A 26,852-nucleotide genomic window follows, 5' to 3' on the forward strand; every position below is an offset into this window, starting at 1 on the left:
CCAATGCAGTGTCTTGCCAAATGATGTCACGCAAAGGTTGAGCCTGAATCAGATGAGATGGCTGTGGTTTTCACCCAGGGCTAAAGTTGGTCTGAACATGGACATAGTCAGACTAATGCACTTAAAAATTTGTGTAGTAGTTAATTGTTTTTAAATCCAATTCTGCTTTGGGAAATATTGAAGCCCACCAGATTAAATTCCTGCCTTACTCTACTGTGACATTGATTAACTTACGGCCTCTCTGAAAAATACAGAGTTAAGCTCTGTTCAAATGATTGTAGTAAAACAAGTTTTGCATGCATTTCCTTCATCATTGTGTATGTAGTGTGTTGCGAAGGCTCTGCGTGGATGAACGCAATACAGCGAGCAAAGTGGGGATATGTTCAAATTTCGTAAGCTTTGACCCAAGCTGTGCTAACCTTTGGTTGGTGGGTTCAGCCAATCACTGTTGACCACTAATTTCTCATCTTTCTGAATTTTCACAACTGTACAATAACAAACTGGCCTCATATGGAGACCAGACAAAAAAGATATTTGCTTGGTAAAATATCACCATGCAGATGCAGCTACCAGTTTTTCATTACAAGAGCAGTTGGAGTCTCAAACCTAGCAATTAAGCAATTGTATTATAGCTTGCAAAAGTCAGTCCAACAGGTAATCAGAGGAAATAAAGGTGATATCTGTTTAATACAGTGCCACTAGGAGTTCAGAGGTGGTAGATACTGTGTGCCCAACGCAGAACATACAGCGCAAGTGTGTTGTTTTTCCCCTGTACTGTCGATAAGCCTTTAGGGTTAGGGCTTGGGGACACTAGGAGTCAATTAGAGCTGGGGTTGCTGAGAGATACTCAGTGCTTTCCGACAGCAACTGGTTGCCACTTCCGCCTGGCAACATTGGTTCTGTGTTTTGATACCTACGATATCTAAGATTCAATCAGCCTGTAGAAGGCTATTAAGTGTCACCCCTGTGCCTGAAATTAATTACAAAATATTTCTTCCTCTTTGACACCCCTCCAGCTGATGGCACCCCAGGTGCCTAGCAAACCTATGCCTAAAAACGGCCCATCAAAAGACATAATATAATGACAGCTTTTTGACTTACAGAAGCTTTGAGGGAAGCCCATGAGGTTGGCAACTTCTCTGGGAGTAAAATAACGCAGCTTCAGTTTCAACAGCCGCTGGAGTTTCTCCTCTTCAGAGTACTGGTCTAGACCTCTAAACACACTCTCCATCTGCAGAGCACATAAAACACAAGCCTTCAACACACTAGCATGAAAAAATGTCATTGTTCTGGCACAAACAGGAATTGGTAAAACTGATTTAGGATGTGTTAATCATAGCAATGTATTTCACTATTTCTTTGTGTTAAATAAATAGAGGACATATAATAAAAAAGCAACGCACACCAAGGGTCATAGTGAGGTGCTGATCACTGAAAGTAGACTTAAGAGTGGGAAATAAAGTGTCACACACTCTGGCTCCATATGCATTTCTGTCATTTAGATGACGTTCTAGCCCTCAGGCCTTCTTCAAGATCAAGATGATTGTAGGACACAGGCATAGGTATGTTATGTAGGCCACACCCTAGTAACAGATTTGATGGTGATTAGAAAATCACGTTCACCATTAGGGTGAGAAAAACAAGAGACCTTAAGCTTTTTCAGGAAAAGCTATGTAAAAATTGCATGACATTCACCAAAGTTTATTACACTACTGCTTTGGAAAGTGCTGACTTGATGTGGATGTCAAAGAAAATTATGTGCACATTTAACAGTGTAAAACACAGAATGCAAAGTGGACAATTCAAAGTTTGTTTTTTGTTCTTTTGTGAGAAAAGAGACATTAAGTAATCAGGCAAAGCTATTGGATGGAGTGCGTATGCTGTACTGATTCAAATTGTGTTTGAGTAAATGTAAGTCTTCTATAGTTATAGAGTCAAAGCTTAGTGTACCAAGTTGGACTACAACACTGCTAGTGTGTAAGCAGAAACTGTCAGTGCTTGTACAATGGACCCATCCTTGGAAATAACTACCATGCATAACTCTTTCACATAGTAGTCAACTACTACTGCTTTCAAATAATGCATTAAAGTTGAATGTTACTGCTGTATGTCACACCTTTTAAAGCAATTCTTTAAATCCAGTTCTGTGGTTCCCTCAGATTCTAAGTTCAGTCATTCAGAGCTTGAACCTCAATAAACCTATCTGCAAGTGTAGTTTTATGTTTACTGTTACAATTCCTGGACAAATCTACATTATGAGAATAAGGGGCATGTGCCTAATTCCAAGTTTGTCCTTGGTTGCCTAGTCTTGTCATTGCCACCTATAGTTTGTACTGGTGCCAAAACCTACCTCTGTTTCCATGCAGCACTGCAGTACTGAGCCAGTTCCCTCCACATACCGCCCATAGCTATGAATAAAACATGTTAGCACAATCAAATAACTGCATTATGTGATAATTTGAACAGTGATCAACCAACTCGACAGACAAACAGCAGGCGTGTGATACACTATCAACCAGTTTATCCCATTTACACATCCTGAGCCCTTCAGATTAGAGGTCTTTACAGGTCCACTCAGTTCTGAGGAACAAACTCAATCAGGTCCAAATCAGTCTCTAATCAGGTCAATAGGGTCTCATTTTACAGCCACTGGTCTTTGTCTATGTCAATATGCCAAATCCCAAGTGGATCTGAGCATACTTTGTGTATCAGCTCTGATCACAATTTGGCTACTCTTTTGTATATGATTCACATATAAATTTGGAAAAAAAGGTAAGAGGTAAAAAATAGGTCATTAAATAATTTTAATATTTTTTTTATAGATGTAATAAACAAAAAAAATTGAAATTAGTTTCTATAACTTAACATTGTAGCATGATAATCATGATAGCAAGATGATTTAACTGGATGTCAAACATTTTCACCATAATTATGCCCTGACTGAATCATTGAGTTTTGATCTCCAATTTGCATTAATTATTTATTTATTACAATTTATTAAAGGATTTGGCAGGTGATTTTCAATATTATTCTTATTGTCAACAAATCTCATGTGCTAAGCCAAACCAACAATGAACTCATCCTACTTACAGGTACTGTGTGTGTGTGTGTGTGTGTTTGTATCCAAAGCCTGATATATCATATTCCTCTGTGCTGTAGACCTCCATTGTTGTTAAAAAGCTTAAAAACACATCAATGAGCCACACAGCTGCACTGGGTGACATGTTCCTTTGTCCCTGAGGGCAATGTCTACTGCAGTTAGTTTAGAAATGGCTCTAAAAAGTAAAAACAGTGATAAAATAGTAACCCTCAGGAGTGATGTTCCTAGTACGGCAGACACCACTGCGCATACAAGGAAATGTAGTTTCGTTTACAGAGATTCGCTAACGTGTGCTACATATCACAATCTCTTGACTTTGTACTAAATTATACATTTTTCAGAACTTCAGTACAAATGGTTGTGATATGTAGCACAACACGCTAGTAAAGCTCTGTAACCGGAATTGCATTTCCGCGCATGTGTAGTGGTCTGCCGTACTAGGAACATCACTCCTGAGGATTACTATCTTATCGCTGCTTATACAATATATCAGACTGTGGGTACACACACAACACTTTTAAGTAGATCAATTAATTGTTGTTTTGGCTCTCCACATGAGATTTGTTGTCAATAAAAAAAAAAACAGAAAATTGTCAGCCAAATCCTTTGTTTTTCTCTATTTCTGTGTTTCAACCTCCAACACACACACAAAGACAAACACACACACACACACACACACACACACACACACACACACACACACACACACACACACACACACACACACACACACACACACACACAGATATGGTTTGTTTTGAAAGCCAATGATCTAGAACTTAAGAGACTATTACTGCAATAATAGTGACACAGGTGAAGATAGTGACAGTTAGATGAAGACAGTTAGTGTACCCACCCTTTAGTGAAGCAGACAGACCTCCTGCATGCGGGCCGAACAATGTCCAAGATCAGAGCATAACGCAACAATGTTTTAGGAGGTAGGAGATAGTGTTCCATGTTTACTTCCATCTTTGGTTCCAGGAAGTCCTGGATCTGCCTGACAGACAGATCACTGTTCTGATTCATCTTTCTCTCGGCATCCATTGCAGTCTCTAGTTTAAAAAGGACATGACATCCTTGCATCTCTTTTTCTGGCTGGCAGGCATCTGGATGGGGAGGACTCAGGACTGTGGGCTGCTCAGCGGAATCACTCTCAGCAGGATGTAGGAAGGCTTCAAAATTCTAAGATTACATACTTTTGTAAAAAGCCTTATAAACAAACATTACTAGTATTGTGGGGACCTAATAAGATCAAATCAAACTCCACAAATTCTGTTTCCTCCAGGTCAGTTCACCCAAATAATAAAAAAAATTACACAGGGACAATTTCTTTAGTGGAAAATACAGCATAGCCTGTTAATTATCCAGAGTAACGGGGACAGCCTTCAATAGTATTAAGGTAGAAGCAGAAATCTCAGAGACATCACCACAACCTGGACAAATGAGCAAAAACTGTTTGCATGGATAGCACTGACTGGGTTCAGGAGAGGGCGTTTTCTGCCCTACCATTGACTCATGAATCACAAGGAGTGATTTGCCATGCAGAGGGTGCAGTGATGGGTAGAGTCGAGCATAAGAAAAATCTCACTCTTAATTGCCAGAGAGTATGCATTCTTCTCTCCAGTACACCGCACATACTCCCCAACCGACTACTTCCCAAGAAGGAATTTAATTACATCGAATATCTCACACACTCACAGTGTTAATAATCTAATGATGTCATATATAATATCAGTCAAAAGGACCAAACCACTACTTTTACTGCAATAATTTTTAAAATACATTCTTCTCTCTCAGAACTGGTTGATACGACACGCTGTCCGACAACATCAGAAATCAAATGTTTTTATCGTTGTTCTGAATGGCTTCACTCAAAGGTGGAGTGAAAAGCTGACCGTTACAGACAGGGGCGGGAGAAGGGGAGACGCAGTATTGTTTCACTGCAGAGATTGGGGCGGCTGTGGCTCAGGAGGTAGAGCGGGTCATCCACTAATCGGAAGATCAACGGTTCGATTCCTGGCTCCCCCAGTCTGCATGTCAAAGTATCCTTGGACAAGATACTGAACCACAAATTGCTAGTAGAATAGTTTATAGTAAAATAGTTTATGAATGTGTGTGAATGGTTAGTTCCCTCTGATGGGCAGGTTGAGAAGTTGCATGGTAGCCCATGCAAGCATGTACCCATTCAGCATATGAATGTATGTGTGAATGGGTGAATGTGGCTCATAGTGTAAAAGCGCTTTAAGCTGTTGGAAGACTAGAAAGTTGCTATCCAAGTACAGTCCATTTACCATTTAGAAAACAGAGCATATTTTAATAGTAGTGTTGCACTCAGTCAGTGTTAACATCAATTATAACTCTTTCTATTACGAACTTTTGAACAATGGAGGTTTTATATTTGAAAAACTTTCCTTGAGCTGAGAAAAGTGATTTAAAAATCTGTGATATCATCTCAATGTAAAGTCTATGGACCAAGCAGGAACTCACAGGCGGGGCCAGCGGGGGAAACACTACTGCGCATATTCAGTGGGAAGCAAACCCGAAAGCTAGAAACTACATACATGACGTATGTGCCATGGATGTATAATAAGAGCTGGATAGGGTGCCGCTGCTCAGCCTTGCAGCCAATTTTTCCCCAGTGGCCACTCGCGGTATTGCAGTGAAATTCCCCCTGTGGCCCAAATAGCACTTTACCCATAGACCACCATTGTAAAAGAGACATCTGTAAAACTGTAAAACATTATTCATGTTCCCGCCCAGTTACTGCAGTTAAAGTACAATCAAGAACACTTGCGGAGCACCCGCCCCAAACTAAACAGACATAACAGCTACATGAGTCTCATATTGTACCTGTAAGACTCATGTTTTAATGGCATTCTTCATCATCTGTAAACTGGTGTAACATCAGATTTCTACACAGTCAGAGAAATAAAAAGTGTGCATCCTGGCATTAGTTCAGTTATAAAATCCAAGGACATTAAAGACGCTGGTATGCATCTGTTTAAAGAGTAGATTACCTGACTTCACTGCTTCACTGCATTTAACAGTGCTGTTCAATCTTAACTTTACACCATTGCTGAAAACAATAAAGGATGATCTGCAGCACTGAATTAATCGGTTGTTATCAATCATGGGAAGAATAGCCACAATGACAGCACAAAATGACAATACTACCAATAATAAACTAAACACTATCCTGGTTCAATTCTCTAGATTAACAGATTTTACTGGAAAAACAGAACTCCTAGAATAAATTATCCACTCTGCAAAAATCCAAAACGCTTGGAGGTCTTGAAGCTCCAAAGTTTGTTAATTACTTGATTGCCAACTAACTCAATTATATAATCAAATGGATCAGTCCTTCTGAATCAGACATTCCCTGGATAGATATACAGTAAACACTGCACAGACAGATCTCAGATTTACCACTCATCAGCATCCCTCATTGGTCACCCTCCTGGTGACTAAATGTAGCCTTACCTTTTGCATACAGCATCATCACCATTATTAACTTCATTACTAACCCTTGTTACCTACCTCATCTATCTATCTCATACTCACAGACAGATTATGAGACAATGGGCCCCAGGGCACAGACACCCCACCTCTCCTACACAGGAGCAAGACTCCCAAACACATAGATAGAGTCATTTGTAGTTGTTTCAGTTATTTTGCATCGCCTTCAGTGATATTCTCCAGACGAATCAGAACTGTTAGATAGAGCTGTTTGTTTAAAAACTGCAGCTGAACTTCAATATTAGACTTCAATTAGTTGATGCTGGAGATGAAGAGAGGGTGTCTGACATCTGTCCAAAGCTTTCTGCCACAATAGATTCACAATGACCCTCTGCTGCACAGATATTATAATAAATACTACAGCACACTATACTAGATATTATAATCAAAGAAAGCCTGAGGTTCTGCTTATAAAAGCAGAGATGTTCTGCTGTTAAATGGATTTAAATTGCTTTACTAATTTTACAAAAAATTGGATTTGGGTAACAGATACTCAATATTAAAGTACTCTGATCAGGATCAGGGGTAAGGACACCAGGACTGTGATCATGATATCTCTATTTTTTTTTATCAAACTGAGCTCTGTGACTTTTCAACATGAAATGTTCACATTAAGCTCAATTCAAACACAGGCTCTGGTCTAGAGATACCCCACTTAGCCCCTGAGACCCTTGGCCTGTCCGGTAGGCCCTTTCAGTAATTCTTCCATGCTCATACTCTATTACACTGCCCTAATAACAATAACACATATACATTACCCATCTCTGGCTCTCCTACACACACACACACACACACACACACACATACACACACACACACACACACACACACACAAAATAGTATCCAAAGTCTAATATATTGTATTCCTATCTGCCATAGACCTCCGTTGTTGTCCTGGAACCATTGAAAACACATCAGTGAGCCACACCACTGCACTGGGTGACATGTTCCTTTGCCACAAAGAGTTTGGACATATTAGTTTGTTTAGAAAAAGCTCCAAAGTCTTGCTCCAACTATGAATGCACCCACTGCATGCCAGACTGCTTAGAGACCAGATAAGACACATGTGGTGCCACTTTTTGTTTGTTTGTTTTTGTTGTTTGTTTCATGAGTTACTGGTAGGGCAAAAAGTGGTGCCCTTTACTGTGCCTGCTCAGTGGCTACCTCAGGTTTAAAAGTTTAAAAAAATGTTTCCAAGCAGTGCCTCACAGAGCACTTGAGAGAGTGCTGACAATTCAAGTCATGCTACTGGGTAAGTTTTTTTTTACAGCAATGTTCCATTATAGTGCAACTGAATAGTTCCAGGTGCCACTGTTTTGCCATTGTTGTATTTTAGATACAGTTTGTACTCAATGCCATGTTCCAATTTACATGTCAATGTTAATTAAACCTTCAGGCTATCTGGAACTATCTGAAATTACACAAGTCACAAGAATGTGTAGCACTCTGACCCCCCATTGGCACAGCATGCTCTCTCAATAGCTTCGGCATCTCAGCCTCAGTCTTAGCTTGGAAATAAAAGTGAGCCGTGTTGAGTGACATGAAAACAACCATATAACAAATTCAGTGTCTTTAAATGGGTAGGCTGGTTTGCAGTTACACAACAAAAACAAATGTGTATGCAGTTCTAGGGGAGACCATATAGTGGCACAATCTAAGGATGGCTCATTCTTTCATCAGAAAGTTCCTGTGTTTAAAAGTAACTTGATAATAACTTGCTGAATGCAATCAAATCAATTTATAAGAAGTGAATTGGTATGGAACACTCATTCTATTTCCAAAATGTTTTCTGTTTTCTAACAGATGGCAGACTGCAGAAGTCATAACACCAACCCAGACAACACAAATAAGTGGTGAGAGGGAGGGCCCCCACACCTTTAAGGATAGGTTCACATTTTGATACATGCCCATATGTACATCTAAAGGGTTACTGGTCACTGCACTGCTGTCCAAGCTCCAAAGTAATTTCTATGTCAGTGAAATAGGGCAAAATCCACAGTCCTTGTTCTGTGCACAAATGAATTTTCCAGCTTCACCTGAAACTAACATGGTTAGCAGTTTAAAAAGTTTGAGTTAGTTGAACCAAGAAGGTATCTTCCAAAGTTAGTCTTTTTAGTGTGAAATTCCCATGTTGTTACCATCCCTAAATCTGAATACTAAAAAGACTGTAACTTCAGAAGATATCACTTTATTCATCTAATAAAGACAAAGTGACATAATTTGTCTAACTCAGACCGCTGAAGCCCTATTTTAGCTTCAGCTAAACTTTAGAATTCACTTTTACACAGAACCAGTACTACAGATGGAGCACTGAATATTTTCCATCCATCACCTTTGAAATTTGTTCAGTTCACCATACAAGCTTGTTCTCAGTCCTTCTGTGTTCTTTTCGGCCTTGAGAATGTTTCTGTGGTAACTGGACGGAACTTGTATGACACTACTTTGGAATTCATTAACCAGTTCTTAACTAGAATGCACTGGGTACTGTGTGCAGCAATTTCTTCTTTACTAAGAGATCATAAACATGACAGATTTCTTTCCAAATTCTGCACCAATAGGGTTAAGGATGTGGAAAATATGCAATTTGACCAGCTCTGAGGTCCAGTTTTCCTTGACACTGGAAGCTGAAACTAAAATGTTTCTTTGATACATTTGATGATACCAAGATTACTGTCAGTAGGCCTCACCTTTGAACTTATCTGGGTGCAAGCGTTTTCTGCTGAAATCTTAGCCATCAGGAAATAACGCAGTCTTGAATTTGGGATCCCAACCTGGATATATGAAAAGATGTAATCAGCCTCTCAAGGATATGGAAAGAAAAACAATGTTTTCTGCAAACATTAATGCAGATACTTTTTATGTCATAAATTGAACAAAAATAATAAAAAAAATAAAAACATCACTTTGGTATGCTAAAAAGTTTGGGCACCCTACATAGTCAGTACTTAGTAAAACCCCCTCTGGCAGATATCCCAGCTTCCAAACACTTTTTGTAGCCAGCTTTCATTTCTTGTATTTGGGATTTTCTCCCATCCTTCCTTGCAAAAGGCCTCTAGTTCTGCAATATTCTTGGGCCGTCTTGCATGCACAGACCTTTTAAGATCTACTCATAGATTTTCAATTATATTTAGGTCAGTGGACTGTGAGGGCCATTCCAAAACCTTCAGCTTGCATCTCTTGAGGTTGTCCATGGTGGATTTCGAGGTACGTTTAGGATCATTATCCTCTTGTAGAAACCATACTCTTTTCTGCTTTGGCTTTTTTACAGACAGTGTGATGTTTGCTTCCAGAATTTGCTAGTATTTAGTGGAATCCAATCTTCCCTCCACCCGTGCAATGTTTACTGTGCTACTGGCTGCAACACAACCCCAAAGAATGATAGATCCACTCCCATGCTTAACAGTTGGCAAGGTGTTCTCCAAACATACCTTTGCTGATTGTGGCCAAAGAGTTCTATTTTAACTTCACCAGTTCACAGCACTTGTTTACATCTTTTCAATAAAAATTTTTTAAAAAATCATCAAAATATATTACAAAATATGTGCCCAAACTTTTGCATACAACTGTAACTTACCATATGTAAGTACCATCCACAGTACAGATATATTGAATGAATGTAATACATACAGTATATCTTTCTTACACTTGTGGGTGAGACCATGAGCTCCTGGAAAGTGTATCCACATTTCATCAGTGTTTTCACCAAACGTTCCCTACAGAATGGAAGTTTGATATAAAGACAGATTAACTCTCAAAATGAAATGTCTTGTACAACACCATTACAGTGGTTAACAAGAGTGAAATTAGAAGATAAGTTCTTAAGGGAAACATTACACATAAGCAAAGTTATTATAATGATTACGTATGTAATGGGTGTAAATGGTGTGGACAACATATTAGAAACACCTTTCAGTATAATGCAGTCCAGCACAACACAACCACCCACTATGAGCTCAGCAATAAACCAAGTACAATTATCACCTTAATAACAATTCAGAAAATGTATAAGCTTTGCAAAAGTAGAATTTACGGCAGAGCTGTTGTATTGGATTGCAATATATTGTACAGGTGCACCTAATAAAGTGTCCAGTGAGCGTAATGCTCATCAACAAACTACAATGACCCTGTGTTATTGCTAGATTGTGAAATCATTGAAAGCAAATCTTTCTTAGGAACATTTTTTTTTAAAAAACGCTACACTAGTAATAAGGCGGAAACCACCTCATGTTCTCAAAATAGATCCAGCAACACTGTAGGATGCTTGCTTAAAAATATACTTCTTTACATACAGTATGAGATGGAGTGGAAAAGTATAACATTTCAAGCCCCAGTTGGCTCTTTGTCAGGTGCCTGATGCTCCCCAAAAAGAATATTTCTGGGGATCCAACAATCTTGCGAGTCTCCTTAAAGAGCTGAAAGTGTCTATTTTTTTGGACTTAGCACCTGGTAAAGAAAGATGCATGAGTTTTTTGTTTGTTCAAATGGATCTATGCATGTCAGTGGATGTTCTAACTAATTGCATTTCAAAATGCCCTTGGTTTGCAAATGCATGCATGCAAAAGCTTGAAACAGCAAACTGTAGAATTTGTGAATTAGAAATAATTCATCTGTATTGTCAGAGGGAGAAAAGACAAGAATTTTCACAGATCTACCTACATTGTGCTTATCTTTAGTCGATAAGGAACAAAAGTAATAATGTGTAAGATTTTAATACAGGATATCTGAACTTTGATGAAAGCAAGATCTTTTAAGCTATGTTAAAATGTTTTGCAAAGTTTTGCCTTACTAATGATGGCAGCTGTGTTGCTGTATGATTTACAGGGTCTGTCAGAACTGCAGAGAACAGCTTAACCTACGGCATATTTTGCGACTACACTGACTGCTTTCTGTAGTTGTCGCTGTCTAATAATGTGGTGACCTTCAGGCCTTCTGATGCTCCCTTGCAGCCTGCATTGTTACCTGGCAGAGGAGCTCTCAAAGCCTTTCACATTCTCCATCAGGATGAAGCGGGGCAGCCTGCACAGCCTGGCCACATATCGCCATATGCAAGTTACATACAGGGAAGAAATGATGAGAGGGTTTATTGACAGAAATCATGCTTACAACATGGACCAAAACAGAGAAGCATAGGTCAATTTGGCTTCAGCAGCATTACCACAAACAAAATAAAATTATATACCATTTCTCTCTATTAAGGGAGGCTTTCTGTGTCAACCACACTACAGAATAGAATACAATTACTGTTCACCAAAGTGGAGAATTGTCTTTGGCCCATCTGGCAATTCATTAAAACATACACATACTACAGTTAACGATATCAAGATTGAATATTCCAAAGTAATGAAGCACAGGTGTCAGAACCACACCACTAGAACAAAGCAACCCAACGTTTCTAAGGGAAGTAACATATGCAGCTGTCAAAAACTACTGTGACCTCAGTCACATCATGATGTTTTAAGATAACTGGATATGGTCCAAGAAGCATTTTGCTCAAAGAACACCATTATAAAAAGGGATGTCTGTAAAACAGTTGACAGGACATCTCTAACTGCAAACACAGTCAGTTATTACTCTTTCTATGATGAAATTTGGATCTATGAAGGTTTTATATTTGTAAAATGTCCCCGGTGCCCAGAAAAGTGATCTTAAAGTGTGTGACGTCATCCTGACATAAAGTTTATGAGCAGAGTAGATGGGGCAAAGGGGAGAAACAATAATGTTCAGTGGGCCATACAATGCAATAGCAAACCTGGAAGCTAGAAACAGTTTGGGCTTATGTGCTTAGAGGCGCCGGTATCCAGTTCCTATAATACATCCATGAGTCACATCTACAGCTCGAAATTGAAGTGCAAACAAATGAAGGAGTTAAAATCGGACAGGGGGTAGGCTGATTGAAAACAATATTTAATTTCAGATGACACGTACATGTACAATCACATGACACAAGTACACCCTCTAAGGGTAGAGGCTGATTATTGGATCCAATATTCAGCATTTTTACGATCAAAATCGTTTTTTTTTCTCCGATTCTGCCTCCTGTCTGTAGTCGAGCAATGTCCCACCCACAGCTCTATCTGATTGGTTACACATCACGAGTAATAGCCTATCAACACTGAAGGCTATGGCCACAGACAGCACAAAGAAGCATCTGCAGACTTCAAAGGTAAGGCATTAAACATCACAATCCTCTATGCTGAAGTTCTAAAAACACCACAATCTTATGATCTATTTCTACGATGATAAGCATGCCCAGTTTCCCAGTTACACAGCTGAAAATGCTTGAATAGTGCGCTTTGCTGCAGTGATATAACGTGAGGTAAGCTAATGTTAAGTCGCTTAAATATGATAGCAAACTTCAACAAGTTCATTTGTTGAGCCATAATTACAGCAAAAAACTGATAGGCTAATAGGTAATTTCTTGCACGTCACTTACCAGGGCCAGTCATACTCTCAGTCTCAACCCATGACTACTAGTGACATTACTGAAGTGTGTCCTGAAGCTGTCTCTGACTCTGTTTTTGTAACTGTTAGAGAGGTGCAGGATGTTGTTGTTAGAGACTTTAGACATAATGGAACTGCATCTAAGGCCTGTGTTAATCCATACACAGACGGCAGTTTTGAATGACAGGTTCCCTGTCATGTTGTTAATATATAACATCTAAACCGTGGTGGAATAAGTACTCAGATGCTTTACTTCAGTAAAAGTATCAATACCACAATGTAAAAATACTTAATTGCAAGTAAAAAAAGTATTGCAAGTATTAAAGTAAAAGTACTCGTTTTGCAGAAAATTGGCTGTGACTTATATATTAAATGAATTCAACAAAGTACATTATTAATACCAATAAGTTGAATCATAAGCAGCATTTTATTACTGTAGTTGCTTGAGGTGGAACTAGTTTGAACTGCGAGGGTCATGAGATAAACTGAGGGGTCTTGAGATGATAGATGGGTAGGAAAGAAGAAAAAACAAAGTTCTGCTATATAAAATTGAATTTGGATAAATTGTTCAGAACTTTTCTCAACCTTTCCATTTTTTGTGAAATATTGGAGTTCCTCTGGAGTTCCTATTGGACCTCTTTGGACCTTAAACAGTTATTTATTTGAAACCATGTGAGGGGAATTGGCTCTTTGGTGGAACTGCAAACAACTCAAAGACATCTGAAATATGACAAAGAGACACAAATATACACACATTTTTTTTGTAAGAGACCACAAGCCAAAAAGTCTGGGAATCACTGGTTGTATTGTAATTCATAAACTCATCATTATGTTATTTTATGTAAAATTTTAATCTGAAAAGTACCTAGTAACTAATGCTGTCAAATAAATGTAGTGGAGTAGAAGGTACAATATTTCCCTCTGACATGTAGTGGAGTGAAAGTATAAAGTCACATAAAAAGAAAATACTCAAGTATAAGTACCTTAAAACTGTACTTAGCATGGTACTTGAGTAAACGTACTTAGTTACTTTCCACCACTGCATTTAAATAACTGAAACCAACTAAAGGCTTTCCAAAGCTGTTTCGCTGTAATAAATGAAGTATCTAATTTTTTTATACCAAGATTTTCATTTTTATTGCAAATTTATATCGGTTCTTAATATGAGTTATCGGTCTCCTTGATTACTTACAATCATTATTGGCCCTGAAAAAACGATATTGGTCAACCCCTCACACCCTCCTGGCCAATGGTTACAAGAGAGGCACTTTTTTGACCCTGTCCAGAAGCAACACCACAAGGGACAGAAACAATACTGTCAGTATGTGTCAGGACTCTGAATATCTCACAGGGAGTCAGCATTTGCCACAAACCTTACAACACTTTAATTTCCCTGCTGGTTTATCCAAAGGACAAGACATTTCCTGAGAAGAAGACAGGAGTGGTGTATGACATTGACTGAAGCAGCTGTGGGGAATACTACATAGGATAAAGAGTAAGAGCCCTGGGGAAGAGACTGGGGGATCACCAGAAGCAAGCAATGTCTGCGGTCATGTAACACCAGTCCAAGGCTGGCCATAGGATTGACTGGGAAAGAGTCGAGATCATCGACTAGGAGACTGTGGACATCAGAAGAAAGATGTGGAGGCCATCCACATCAAACATCAGTGGCCCGTACTCAACAGAGATGGGGGTTACAACATACCTCCTATTTACAACTACTTGTAATCACGTGACCTGACTTGGTCTTGTGATACATCTCGTCAAATATCATGTGCCTGGGCCAGCTCAGTTCACTGAATGAAGACCGTGAGATACAGTTGAAAGGTCAGATGCTACTAAGTGGACCTTTGTGCTTAGATTAGGTCCATCAAAAACAAAATAATATGATGTGCTTAGAAGTTTAACTGATAGATTTAGACAACTTCGTAAATCGCTCATGTAAAGACAGACTCACCACTCTGGTGGTCTTTTAGAGAAGCACAAAGTCCACTGTCTATCTTTGCACACATCAAATAATTCTGAGTAGTTTGTCTTTCTCAAGTAGGCTAAATATCTTTGATGATATTTGCTGATGGTAAAAAGAACAGATACTTGCCACAATGCATAGAGCTATTACCCATATAGTCTTGAGCACATATAGTCAAAAGTTTAATTTGGTAGTTTGGTCAACTCATGGCATTATTGTTGACTGAATTTGCAAGCAGTTGTCATTCACAAACGTTTACAAAACTTTTTTTTAGATCTAGTTTAAACTTTGTTAATATCTTAATTTATGATTCATATAGCATCTCTTGTGAAAAGGAAATTGCAATTCTGATATAAAAATATTTTTTGCTCAGGCTGACCTGAGGACAATAAAAAGCTGGAGATTAAAGACCTTGGCAGAAGATCAAGAAGGTAGAGGAAGCTCTTGGTTCTTGGGTCAGCAATGTCACCCTGGAGTCCTATCCTACACAGAGGAAAAATAGAGTTCAGTGGAAAAACAGTTTTAAATTGATAACATTACATTCATTTAGCAGACTTTTTTGTCCAAAGCAACTTAGAAAAAGTGCATTGAAACCAAGTAGGAGAAAGAGCTAGACATACTGTATTCATTTTAAACAAACAACTAAAAGCACATTCAGAACTACAATACAGATGCTTAGAGCAAGATTGCCAACTCTCAAGCTTTTGGTGTGAGACATTCACATTCAGGCTCCTTGATGAGAAAATATAGCTGTAAAGGTTTTGCAGAAACATCAATACAGGTGTTCTTTCTGTTGCCCACAACTGTTTGTATGTAGAATTCCTTTGATTTTATAAATGGCCACCATACAGCAACAGGATGGATGCATGTGTCTCCAATTCGAGGGTACTGTGCACATTACGCACAAGGCATGGTATTGTTAACTTCATTCATTATTAACCACAAGGTTCTGTGTGCAATCCCAGAAGCAGGCAACTTTGATCTTGGTAGACAAAGATAAACCAAACAACAACGTTCTGATATTTGAAGTTGGTTGATTTCACACAAGTAACTGCTTTCTCAAGTCAATTATACATAAACATTGGGCAGAAATCGCTCATATGACCATTACTTATCATACCTCCTCATGATAGTGTTTTATAAACATTAATTTCCATCTTAAGAGTTAGCTCCCTCAGTACAGTAAATGCCTTGATGATTTAGAACTACAAGTTTGATTCTCTGTGGCGCCAGAGGACACATAAAGTCAAGATATCCTCTTGTGTTAGTAAACTTAAGCTGTGAGCAATAACTCCCGCCTTTTCTGCTCTCCTTGAGCACTAGCGGCAGCTGCAGCTGCCAGCTCCCGCACACATTTTCTTCAGAAAACGCATTCTCAAGTTAATATTCATGTTTGTGGCATTTTTTACTAGATGCAATAATAGATTTTGTTGTTGTTTCCTCAATTTATGAGACAGTATTTTGAATTCATTAGTGTCACTATCATAATTCTGCCTAGTAAATATTATTAGGGTTTCTTAACCTGTTTCAGTTGACATATAATTTCACCTCTACCTTAAAAACTGCTTTTGCACCTCTTTGCAAGACCAGATTGATTTGGCCCATATTGTTAATGTCATGATAGTCCTTAATAAGTGATCAAATTTTACTTTTAAAGTCCTCCATTTGCAGCAGTAAGTTATTTAGCCTGTTAATTGTTTTCTTCTCTTGCAGGCTTAACTCTAGTTCCAGTGAGATCAGACTATGATCAGATAAAGTAATCTGATGTACACATCATTCTTTAATTCTACATAAATTGGTTTTAAACATAAAAAAATAATCTAATCTTGAATATGAAGCATGTGATTTAGAATATGTGTTATGTAAAATCTCTATTAGTTAAATTTAGTAGTAGTCTCCATACAGCTACAAGTCCAATCTCTGGATCTCCTCATTACTTTTGCTGCTTGATTGGAACTGTGTGCTTTATTACTCTGTGTCTAATTTAGGATCCATTACTCAACTGAGGTCTGAAGCAACAATAAGTCCATTAGTTTAGTGATCAGCTCAGATCCCTCCTCTGATGAATTATACACATACACAATCACTGATTTCATTTTTTTCCTGTGATTATTACATTTCTTCCAAGATTATCTGATATAACTTTCTCAACAAAAAAAAGCCAGCAAGAATAGCGACTCCTCTTCTTGATGACTTACAAGATGAATAGAATCTGTGTGCTAGTTTACAAAGTTTATCATGTTTTAATTATTGAGATGAGTATCTTGTAGAAAAAAAATATTTATCCCTTTTGTTTATTGACTTGTTGCAATATTTTATCAGTAGATAGGGTGTGTGCCGGTAAAATGAGGCGATTGGTTCAGTAGATTCCAGCTCCCTCAGGTGATCAACGCTTTCAAATGACATAACTGTATAAAGAGCCAAGATGGCGCTGCCTCTGCACAGGAGCAACTCTCATCTCCCTTCTCTCCAAACCAGCCACGTTTGTATGTGTAGCCTCAGCCTTTGCCATGCTGACAGCTTTTGTTCTTCTGAGTTAATAGGGGTGGGCTGCTAGTTTTTCTTAACCTTGCATTCTCCTATTTTAGTTAGGGGCGTTATTGTAATTTGGTTTCTTTGATTTTGTTTCAGTTATATTTGTTACCTTTCTAGTTAGATTTGTTTTTGTTTGTTTTGTTACCCACCCTGAAGTTAAATCAAGCTCTATGTATCTCATTTGAAACCAATTCAACCATCATTACTTTCAGCTATCTGTCTCTGGCTTCCTGGGACTTGGGGAAGATGGTGCATGTTATGCCTCTGCCACCACTAGATGGGACGTAATATGAACTCAGGACTTGTAGGTAATCTGTGTGTGAAGAAATAATTATGAATTTTCCACTGACCAATTTTTGGCCAGCCCTTCTCAGGGAAAAAAAATTAAAATGCAAAAAAGCAGATTTGTGAATTGTGGCTCACTGGTACTATACTTATGCCGGGATCAGACTACACGAATTCAGCCCGATTTTGACACAATTTTGTTGTGGCCAACAATTTTCCAGCGTCGGGCCCGATTATGAGCGTCGGGAACGACAAATGGACGTGTAGTGTGACATGATCGAAGAACAGTGATGTGGCGTCTGGGACGCCCCACGACACCCCGACCAAAAGTCTAGCATGTCAAAATTTTTTGTATTTTCCTGCCTAGTTTGAAATCTCCTATGATGTGTTCCTTGACGTTGACCAATAGGATGAAAGAGTGCTCTGACGCACATATGTAAACATGGCGAAGAGGAATAGGGATGCTGCTGTTAGGTGGAACAATGCAAGAGAGGAAAAGTTTGTTGAGCTTTGGCAACAATACCCCTGAAGTCCCTCAAGGAGAATACCACTCCTTGAGGGACTACCATGACAGAGTATAAAAAGATAAATGTTGGAGAAAAATGGCAGAGACACTTCAGCAACACAGTGAGAAACTTGCTGGTTAGCTATACTAGGTTATCACTCCCTAGTAGCTGCAGCCGCAACAGCATCATGTGGTTAATTTCCAGATATACTGATGACTATTCGATGCGATCAGCACAGCCAAGTCTGTGCCTAGTAGAACTGTGGAAATTGTAAATGAGACATGCACTACTTTTTATAGTTGTGTCTGGTGATGCTACCCAATTAATTTTCGGGGGAAAATGACTGAATGAACTGGCGTATGTTTTGAAAAGACAGCCTCATTGCATTTGGTTTCGGATAGCCCTCAAATTTCCATTATTTCTAGAAGAAGGGAGAATTGATGGTTAGCTAGATAGAGATATAAACGTTTTGTGTGGAATGATTATCAAATTTCTCAAAAATACATTGCAGTTGGAGAGGTCCAAACCAAAGCTGCCTCACTGAGAACACAATACAGAAAGCTACTCCGTCCAAAAGCAAGTGGAAGTGGTGACAAAGAACTTACACCCAGGCAGAAATGGATAGTGAAGAACTTGGTGTTTCTGCCCACAGAGCTTCTCAGACCACACTGAATGTAGACCCTTACAACAGCTTTGTTCTACATGGTTACAATTTGTAAAACAATTAATGTTATAGGCTATTACATAAAACAAGGTGGAAGTGTGCTTTTTAATCTCAAAAGGATTGATGCGATTTTGGTAGTGTCACATGTAATTATGCCTTGTTTTTGTGATGAGCATGACAGTTATTCATAATTGACTATTAGGCCAGTCATGTAGAAAAATAATAGTGGCCATGTTTATATGACATTGTATTTATGTTTCCTTGTGCTCTAGTTTTTAGTAATGAGCCACAACTTCGTTTTATATTGTTTTGGGTTTTTTTAAGGTGGAGAAAAACCATTAACATATTCGGCCCTATCTAACGCCTGGTGCCGAGCAGCGCTAAGCGCAGCGCAAGTCTCTTTGCTATTTTAAGACCGACGCTGTTATCATTTTCCCGTCCAGCGCCCACGTTGTTAAAATAGCAAAGGCACTTGTGCCCATCATCAAAGTAAGGTGTGGTCAGGCGCATTGTTGGCGCATTGCTATCTTGAGGAAGCAGAGAGTGATTGCGCTATTGACCAACAAAAATCTGGTCTAAAGTCAATGGCGCAGTGTCCCTATGTTATTTTAAGGGCGCATTATCAAGATGTGCCTACACAACGCCCGTGCACTCTGCTTGTTACACACAGGATGGGCAGCAATGCACAAACATGCAAAAGTTAACAAATAAAAGGATTACAATGTGAAAGATTATTATTGTGTATATTAATATATTTTAAAAAACACATGCCATAATGCTTAGTCAAAATATTTATCAGAATTAACTAATCACAGTAATGATGGATTAAATTGTTTAATTTGACCATATCGTGGCAAAACATGTAGGTATTTAAACAGATGGACAACAACGCATCAGACACAGATCGACTTTCCTGCTGCATCAATACATGATGACATGAGGAACATGTGAGGAAATAAATGAGGTGAAAACAATGATTATACTAAAGAAGGAAATAAATCTGCACAGCTTCTAGCTGCTACCAACAGCCGGATCAGAACCTTTGAGAACTGATCAAGTCCTGATAACTGTGTTGATGATTCTTCACATGATTAAAATTAATGATTTAATTTTTTAACAATATTTAACAAATATTCTTTAACATTTTTGAGATTACAGTGATCAGATTTCCATACTTTCAGCAATTAAAACCCTGCTGATTTGACCTGTCACTCCATGTCTGAACAAAACGATTTTAAAGAAATCAAAGCTGTAATTTAAAAAAAAAAAAAACCTTTTCAAAAACCAAACAAAGATAAATTAGCAACAAATTAATGAACAGGATCTTAAACTCGTGGTCTGGGGCTGACCACGGGAGGGTCCAGGAGCAGCAGTGTGCTCGTTATGGATCGTGCGCTTTCCCTTTACGCACAAGCAGATCTGTTGCCTCTGCAGAGAAGCGCTCCTTCTTACTACTTGGCAAATGCACCGTCATAATAGCAATCCGCCAAGGTGCAAGCACACCTAGCTCTTAAAGGGAATGGGAGATGACACGTGACATGTGATTGGTTTATTGAATGTTATGCCGAAAACACACCCATGATTAATTAGGAGACTAAGGACAACCCCTAGGCACCATGCGCCTGGCACAGCGACTATTTTTCCGCCTTTAAAATAGCAAAAGACACACCCTCAACGCAATTGCGCCATGCGCTTCAGACTGTGTGCTTTAGATCATTAAAATCGGGCCCTTTATTTAAAAGACTCAAGGGAAGCAAAGACTTGAGATGTTCATTGACATTTAATGTCAATAAAAGTTTACACTAAAACTTTTCAGAATAGTCTCTGGTACTTTTGATACTTTTAACACACATCAGAAATATATTAATTTTAACCATTTAGCATTCTGCAAGAAAAAAAAGAAACTACTTTGAATGTCCATGAGTAAATCATATTTTCATCCTAGGGAACACATAAAGCAGGTGTCGGAAAGAATGTCCATGACTAGATCATATTTTCCTGCAAGGGAACAGATCCAGCAGGTGACAGAAAGTATGCCTTCAACTAGTCTCGCTGTTCTTTTGTTGTTGTTGTGGCATTCCGTGCCCTGCTTGCTGCCACAGAAGCAAGTTCTCCATCCCTCCGCCATGCTCCAAGGATGATTCTGTGGTTCTCATCCTCCATATCCACAAAGGCTGGGGGCAGGTAGGCCTCTGATGCCTTCTCCCTGAGAAAGTTGTGAATAGTGAGAGCAGCAAGTGTGATCGTTGTCACTTTGTCAGGTTCAAGTGCAATGTTGGTCAAGAAAACGCGTAGTCAATGTGTAGCATCACATTGTATCAACTATCAAACTCTGACACGCATGGATGTTTTGATAAATGAGGCCCATTACAGAATGCTTAAATCACAAAACCTCAAAACCAAAGTTAGGATTAATTAATTAATACTGTGGAATGCTATATGAAAATGAATACCGTGGAGGTAATAAATAGGCCAATCATAAATGTTTCTATTATTTAAAGTGTTATGAGTGTTGTGGCAAATGTCATACTTTCAAATAGTCTTCCTTTAAGATGCCATACAGGGCTTCACAGATCTCCATTATTGTCTAACTGATCAGAGACCTGAACAACTCTCCAATAGAGATGAACAAATTATTATGTGTCTGACGTAAAACATTTGAAACAACCACAATGTTTTGAAATCTATTCTCTTTACCAGTAGCAAGGAGAGAGTGACTGACAGCCACTGTCTGGCACTGATGGCCCTCCTCATTTTTGTGTCCCCCTTGTGTATGAGTGGCTCCACCTTTCCAAGAAGATAAGTGAAATCTTCCAAATCCATCCTGAGAAGATTGCGGAAACCCCTCCTGTTACTGTCCTATAGCATAATAAAAAAAATCAAACAAAATCTCTGGCACTATTTGGAAACGCACTGTGTTAAATATTTTACCCAAGATTACTTCAGTTCAACATTGGGTTATATGAGGGTTAGCTCCCTCAGTTGTATTTTTTGCCCCCTCTGTTTAAGCTTTATGCATCTATAGAGAAATAGCAAAAACAAAACAATAAAATTATTGACTGATACATGTGACTAATGCTGTTTTAGAACAATGGATAATGCCATTGTTGTTGCTTGCACCAGACAGAGAATCGCTAATAAATTAAATAAGTATTTAGCTCTTCTAGTACTACACTGTTATGTGAGTGCTCTGATTAATAAATGTTGCATATGCTTTGATTTTGAAACAGTAGCCTTATATGCTTGTTATACAGCCTTTCTGAAGCTATTGCATGATTTAATCAATTCATTTTATTTTATGAAAAAAAAAAATTTTAACAGCCCCCTCAGTCACTTCATCCTGGGGCTGGGCCTGGAGTAAACATGTTGTAAGTTTCATAGGACCTTAAAATTGTCATGGTTATGTGTGCGCTCCACTTAATATGATTGTGTGGTTGCATGGCATTTTGTGTTCACCTCTTTTTGATATCCAATGACACAACTTTGGCATTTGATAGAAGGCTATGTCAATTGCCCTAGGGCTATGTGACGTTTGTATGTAAACTGAACGCATATGCTGTCACTTCTAAGATGGTCAATGAAAAGAACTGTATTGACCGTTTTCTTGATTTCAGTTATAGCGATTGTGAAACCACCTGATATTGAAACATATCTTTGTATCTTCATTTACTAGAGCATACAATTCCCAAAACCCAATCGTTGTCTCCCTCATGAGACCTTCTGTTTCCATACAGTGAACCTGGCAGCTAGCTACATGTAGCCCATGTAATGGCCTTAACACGTACACATTTCTTACCTCAAGTTCTCTCTGAAGGATAAACTGCCCATACAGTCCTCTTCATGACACCCAGGAACGAGTCCACAATTGTTTTTTTCTTCCTTTTCTTTCAGAACAGACGACCGCCAGCATCACACATAGCGCTTCAGTAGCCATGATTGACAATTTCTTGACCCTCCTCCCCAATGACTTATGAACTCGCACAAGGTCATGAATGATGATTGGTCGGGGTCATATTTGTAGTTTGGCCAGTCTCCCGACCAACACACAGCAAGAATTCATGGCATTATGATTGCCTAATATGACATGGTGACGATCGTAAAAGACAAAAACATCATGTAGTCTGATCCCGGCATTATACTGCACTACTACTGTGTTTTATAGTGCCAACAAGGCATAGCTAAGGGATTTGTTGTGTGAAAAGTTGGTGGAAAAAGGTGTGCTGTCCTCATGAGCTGTGGCTGATGACACTGCACAGGTGGCAGATATGAAAGTGGCAGAGGTTGATTGCATGCTCACCACTGGTGAGGAGCCTGAACCAGTCTGTAATCCACCTGTAGGCATGTCCACACGTGACTGAGAGATGTTGATAAATACTTTTTTCCCCTGATTCGAGTGATTTGAGTATCAATCAGGTAATAATGGCAAAAGAATATTAATGAGTACAAAGTCTTATTATTAAATTATGGGGAAGCCCAATCAACCTGTCCTGTAATTGAAACCCATCAACATAGCCTGACAGTAATGTGCACTGCTACGTTGTATCCCACAGCCATCTCATTACGCACTTTAGAAGCCAAAACCATTGTCCAAGTCCTCACTAAGTTCTTCTCAACCTTTGGTTTAAGCTATTCAAACTGACCAAGGAAAGAAAGGAAAGAAAGCATATTTTCACAGGTTATGACAGATTGAGCTACAAATCTTCTGCCACTGCTTTATCTTTTGGACCCTAAAACTTTAATTTTTGGAAGCTAAGTTACAGCTTGTGATGCTACAGTCACTTCATGTTTACATAGTTTGTTTCTTCTTATTGGACGGTGCTATAGATGCGTCCTGACAACTGATTTACACATTACTAAAGACATTTCTGTAACCTGCAGTGACTTATTTTTTTGGCCACTTGGGGACAGCAGAAACAAGTTGCAAAAACCAAGGGGAGCTCCAGTCGCTGATAATTCTCTGTAGGTTCATCACTACGAGCCAGGCTTCTGATATTATACATTCAATAAATTGAATAGAATTGACAAATATATAGATTATAGCTGCTGTAACTTTTAATAGTGCAAGAGCATTTAATAAATCACTCTTTCAAACTACAGTAGTTAGTAGTCACCAACTCCAGAGAGACTTAACACACAAATTTAGTGATGGATTTACAATTAGATGAAACCCCGTCCTGTTCTCTAAGTGTAAAGTGAAACGTACACAAACATGGAAGGGACACGTGAAAGCAAAGATGTTTTTTCTAACTGAGGTTCTACAACATTGGATCACAATGCAATGCATACACACCCACAGGAAACCTACCTGGTGAAAGGCTGGCAAGGAGGGCTCATCAAAATCATGTCAAAAGATAATTTATTGAAGTCATCTAGTGTTAAGCCCTAAAACAAAAAAAGAGTTTCAAAAGTTTATCACAGGTAAACAAACAGAGGTTTGAATGATTGTTCTGTTCAGATGAAAACAGTCATGCTTAAATTGTCCACTATCACCCACCTCAATGGTTTTGTTCCAGAGGGGAGTGCCAGGGAAATTGTGCCTGTAGATCTGATTGGCGGTGGTGTTTATGTCGACAGCAGCCACTACCTGGGCAGGTATACCACTCTCTGGAGGAAGAAAGACCGGATTATTAGCTAAAGATGATTTCCTGAGCTCAATTTATCCTGTGTTTCACTACATGCCTACATTCAGTTGAACAGCAAGCACCTATACATTAAATTGCTAATTTTTCACTGATAAGAGTTTTCTTTTCTCTCCTGTTGTAGACTAATTCTTAGCACAAGGTCTACTGACAGTGAGATACAGGGAGAGACATAGACAGACCTTTGACCTTTATTGGTCTAATTTTTTCAATTATTTTAAAATTAATCATTAAACTGAAGAATTATGAAACAAAATAAAGAACAGATACACAAAACACACATAACATCCACCTCTCCCATCCCTGTACATTACTTCCATTCCACAATATGCACCACAAATGCTTCTGGGGGATGAACCCGGTGTCAACTCACCCAATCACCTCAACTCTCATACACCAGCTAGCAACCTTCGCAGTTACTGCAAAAAAAACCTCTCTGTGAAACAGAGAAGTGTGGTGTTTGAAATAATAGAAGAGCTCAGTTTTCTTCCTCAAGCATCCCTCCTGCAGCACAGATAGACAGTGATGGGAATTCTGCCACTGTGACAAGCTGATCCTCCACAGACTCAGACTCAGACATCACCCTGTAAACAACAGGAAGTGCAACCACCTCCTCTTCCAACAGTTTGTCCAGGAAGTGTTAAGACTTACAACTAGTCTCCTCACTGAGCATGACAGCAGTTTTCCACCATCCCCCTGATCTCAGACCTACCAGCTTTGTCAGTCCAGCTGCTATAAGGATTCTCTGCACACAGACAAAGTTGAGCATCCTGCACTGTATGACAGGGTTACATAGGAGAGGTTCCTCCCTGATATCACCACACAGCTGAGAACAATCTCTCCTGACATTGAAAACAGTGCTCCATACACGGAGGACAGACTGGTATAAAGGACTGGTCTGAGACAGGTCCACACCACCCAACTCCAGAGAAGAGCCCTGCATGGGCCAAAAACTTCAGTCCTAGCCTGGCCCTGGCCCGTGTGTTCAAGCCCTAGCCCAGCCAGAGCCTGACAAAGTCTGCAATTTTTCAGCCCAAGGCTGACCCAAGACCATAGATGTATTATAAGAGTTGGATACTGAACCGAAAATGGCACCCATTCATTTTTATAAGAATCGCTCAGCTGGCACATACGCCAAAAAAAGTTTCTAGCTTCCAGGTTTGCTTCCATGTTGTGTGGCCCACTGAATATGCACAGTGGTGTTTCCCCACTGGCCCCACCTGCAAGTGCCCGCTTGGCCCATAGACTTTACAATGTGATGACGTCACAGATTTTTAAAATCGCTTTTCTCAGCTTGAGCAAAGTTTTACAAATATAAAACCTTCACAGATCAAAAATTCAAAATAGAAAGAGTCATAATTGACCTTGTTTGCAGTTCGAGGTGTCCTGTCAACAGGTTTACAGATGTCTCTTTTACAATGGTGGTCTATTAGGTAAAATGCTTTTTGGGCCGCAGGGGGATTTTTCACTCCAATACAGTGAGTGACCACTGGGAAAAATGGGCTGCAAGGCTGAGTGGCAGCACCCTATCCCGCTCTTGTAATACATCCATGCCTGAGACTGACACCAATCACTTTATGCTCTATTTGACACGCGCTTTCTCTGATACACACAAACATGAGGATACTTTGTTGACCCACACATACGTGAAAAGTGCCCTGAGCTGACTTGTTGTAAGTTGGTGCTATATAAATAAAAACTGATTGATTGATTGATTGACATATTTCACCTGCGTTGTCAGGGAAACACAAAGCATTATTATGTTATATAAAAATGTTATATTTTATTGAATCAAACTTTTTAAGTAAACTTATTGTAGGTCTCAAACATAACTACCAGTGCCACCAACAATCAAGCATAAGCATGCAATAGAGAAAAATATAGCCAGCAGCAAATAAGAAAATAAAGATTTATGCTCTACCTTTCTTTGCTCAATGCTAACTTTACAGAAACTGGAGAACAGTGTTTCTTCTTCGTCAATCAGCTAACATTCAATATTAAAAAAAAAAAATCAAATCCTTTAAACTGTGAACATGTACAGCAGTTGTCATTCAGTTTATTAGCAAGTGTGTGAAGAAAAATAATTGCATCCACCATTGTAGGCTTCAGAGATGTCCTCCTGTCCTCCAGCATCCTCCCTGCTATACTGAAAACACACTTACTGCTGCTTGCTAGTATGCTCAGCACATGATGGGTG

At 39.0% G+C, this 26,852-nt stretch overlaps 1 protein-coding gene and 1 long non-coding RNA gene across 3 annotated transcripts in view; both read right to left on the minus strand.

Moving 5' to 3' along the window:
* Positions 1-26,852, minus strand: part of trdmt1 (tRNA aspartic acid methyltransferase 1) — a 33,754-nt gene that overhangs the window by 700 nt on the left and 6,202 nt on the right. Inside the window, exons 2-10 of one of the 2 annotated variants that reach the window (XM_044339426.1) lie at positions 24,511-24,620; positions 24,322-24,398; positions 15,438-15,509; positions 11,576-11,641; positions 10,260-10,329; positions 9,304-9,387; positions 3,957-4,282; positions 2,351-2,408; positions 1,102-1,231 (exon numbers count right to left, since the gene is read on the minus strand). In XM_044339426.1, coding sequence (XP_044195361.1) covers positions 1,102-1,231; positions 2,351-2,408; positions 3,957-4,282; positions 9,304-9,387; positions 10,260-10,329; positions 11,576-11,641; positions 15,438-15,509; positions 24,322-24,398; positions 24,511-24,620 — 993 coding nt within the window. Of the gene's footprint in view, positions 1-1,101; positions 1,232-2,350; positions 2,409-3,956; positions 4,283-9,303; positions 9,388-10,259; positions 10,330-11,575; positions 11,642-15,437; positions 15,510-22,812; positions 22,901-24,321; positions 24,399-24,510; positions 24,621-26,852 lie in introns of those variants that run through there. The other variant, XM_044339427.1, reaches the window with a different exon arrangement.
* On the minus strand, positions 20,778-21,840 carry LOC122972388. Its single transcript, XR_006399739.1, has 2 exons — positions 21,714-21,840; positions 20,778-21,222 (listed from the first exon to the last, which is right to left on the minus strand). It is a non-coding gene; the product is annotated as an uncharacterized LOC122972388 (long non-coding RNA).

The sequence above is a fragment of the Thunnus albacares genome, chromosome 21 (genome assembly GCF_914725855.1).
Source record: "Thunnus albacares chromosome 21, fThuAlb1.1, whole genome shotgun sequence".
NCBI lineage: Eukaryota > Metazoa > Chordata > Actinopteri > Scombriformes > Scombridae > Thunnus > Thunnus albacares.